Raw genomic sequence first — 2,180 nt, forward strand, 5'->3', positions numbered from 1 at the left:
GGAAAAGAGAGGGGAGAAGAAAACCGAAGAGATGTAGGTCAAACACACATGAAGATTTACCAATGAAAATAGACTAGTAATTAGTTAGATGTGGTAAAAGCAGGAGGTGTATGTTCCTTTCCTACCATTGGGTGTGTGATCCTCTTTTGAGCGAGTCTTCTGGGCAGACTGCAGAAAAACTAAACCTTCAAGCAAAGAAAGCTCAGATTCTGCCTTCCTAAATAACCGGCCCTCCATGCCCTGACACACACACACACACACACACACACACACACACACACACACACAGGCAGATAAGCAATCAAGTGAGAAATAGACAGAACACACACTGCATGTGTGTGTGTGTGTGTGTATGCGCGTGTCTGCGTTACTCACCTGCAGCGCGTGCTGCATGTGTCGTGCCAGTGTTGTGAACACGCTGTGTTGCTCATAGTGGAACAGCAGCTCGATGAACCTCAGGGCCGACGCCAAACACACTGTGTTTTGTCCTGGGAACCACATGATCCCCGTCATGACTCTGTCTTTAGACCGTAAATATCACTGCTATGTGTCCAACAAAACCAGAGCTCTGCATCCAGAAGAGGCTGACCTGAAACGGCCAGCTCCAGTTGACTGGATTCTGTTGTCAGAGCAGAGAAGCACCCGAGCCAGGGTTCACCGTCCACATCTTTACGGCCCTTCACGCCGCTGGCTCCTGAGCACAAAAGACAACCACCACACAATGGACATGGAACTTACTACTGGTCCTAGAACCTCAGCCGTTGTGCAAACTATAACCTGCGACTTTGAAATAGAATCAGAGCAGCTTGGTTTGACTACCGTGTTCATCTACCGTTGCGCACGTGTGTTTTAATATCCCTATTACGTCAATGAGCAGACACATAAACCAAAGTGTCCTAAATCTCCTGCTTCTTTCCATTTAGACTGAGGCCTGTTTGTTCAAGGAGGCCTACAGGTCAGGCTGCAGATACCCAGAACCTTCCTGGCTGGGAGTCAAAGCCACCCCCTGACAACTGGACCACCGCTCACCAGAGAGTATGCTGATGCCGGCAGAGAAGAGCTCCAGGAGCGCCCCCTGTGTCTCTGGCTCCTCCTGCAGGGCCCGGGTGTGCAGCAGCGGGCGTCCGTCCCACAGGGCCTCCAGCAGGGCCAGGAAGCAGGCCGCACCGCAGCTCTCAAACAGCTCCCCCAGCAGCCGCCCTGTAGGGTTCCGCCGCCCCTAGAGAGAGAGAGAGAGAGAGAGAGAGAGAGAGAGAGAGAGAGAGAGAGAGAGAGAGAGAGAGAGAGAGAGAGACATAGAGAGAAGGAGACAGAGAGAGGGGGGAGACAAGGGGGTGGGGGGGAGGGAGAGTGTGAGACACAGAGGTAGAGAGACGGAGGGAGAGGGAGAGATGTAGCCCGACATAGTGGGAGAGAGAGACGAGACGAGAGATGTGACAGAAAGAGGGACAAGGAAAGGAGGAGTGAGAGAGAAAATGAGAGTGGAAATAATATAAATTGCACCTGACCTATCTGACAAATTATCTACAAGAGAACGCAGAATTACCCACTCAAGCACCTTTTTACCTTAGAGAGAACACGAGGTAAATGTGATCATAGTGATGTCATGGTATGCTACCTGGCGGCTGTCGGACCTGGTCGTCAGTAGTTGGTCTCCAGACACTACAGGGGGTCTCGACTCAAAAGCTGTATTCTTGAACACCATGACGGACAGCTGCAAAACATAACCACACACACCTCATCACCTGCATTACTGGACGCCCTCAACACCACAGCACAGGATTTATTTATGTATATATGCTCGCGTGTGTGTAAGTGTTTGTGTGTGTGTGTGTGTATACGTGTTTGGCTGCAGACAAGTTTGTGCCGATGTGAGTGTGTGCGCACGTCCGTCTGATTCTAAGTGTACATTTGTTTTGGTGCACGTGTTTGTGTGTGTGTGTGTGTGTGTGTGTGTGTGTGTGTGTGTGTGTGTGTGTGTGTGTGTGTGTGTGTGTGTGTGTGTGTGTGTGTGTGTGTGTGTGTGTGTGTGTGTGTGTGTGCGTGAGCCCTGCCTTGATGCAAGCCTCTCTGTAGGTCCTCTGAGTATCTGCAGTGAGAGGACCTCCGTTGTGATCCTCCAACCTGGCCAGCTCGTTCACCTTCCCCAGAGCTCTCCTGGCAAACGCCTGCATACCCAC

The 2,180-nt window shown here is 51.2% G+C and overlaps 1 protein-coding gene across 3 annotated transcripts in view; it reads right to left on the bottom strand.

Moving 5' to 3' along the window:
* The window catches only part of cfap54 (cilia and flagella associated 54), a 28,768-nt gene extending 27,051 nt beyond the window's left edge, over nt 1-1,717 (bottom strand). For all 3 annotated transcript variants that reach the window (XM_030362377.1, XM_030362378.1, XM_030362379.1), the window contains exons 1-5: nt 1,619-1,717; nt 1,030-1,219; nt 590-694; nt 376-488; nt 126-240 (exon numbers count right to left, since the gene is read on the bottom strand). In XM_030362377.1, the coding sequence (XP_030218237.1) occupies nt 126-240; nt 376-488; nt 590-694; nt 1,030-1,219; nt 1,619-1,705 (610 nt within the window). In that variant the 5' untranslated portion in view covers nt 1,706-1,717. The remainder of the gene's footprint in view (nt 1-125; nt 241-375; nt 489-589; nt 695-1,029; nt 1,220-1,618) is intronic.
* Nucleotides 1,718-2,180: the final 463 nt, after the last annotated feature.

Source organism: Gadus morhua, chromosome 7 (assembly GCF_902167405.1).
Source record: "Gadus morhua chromosome 7, gadMor3.0, whole genome shotgun sequence".
Lineage (NCBI taxonomy): Eukaryota > Metazoa > Chordata > Actinopteri > Gadiformes > Gadidae > Gadus > Gadus morhua.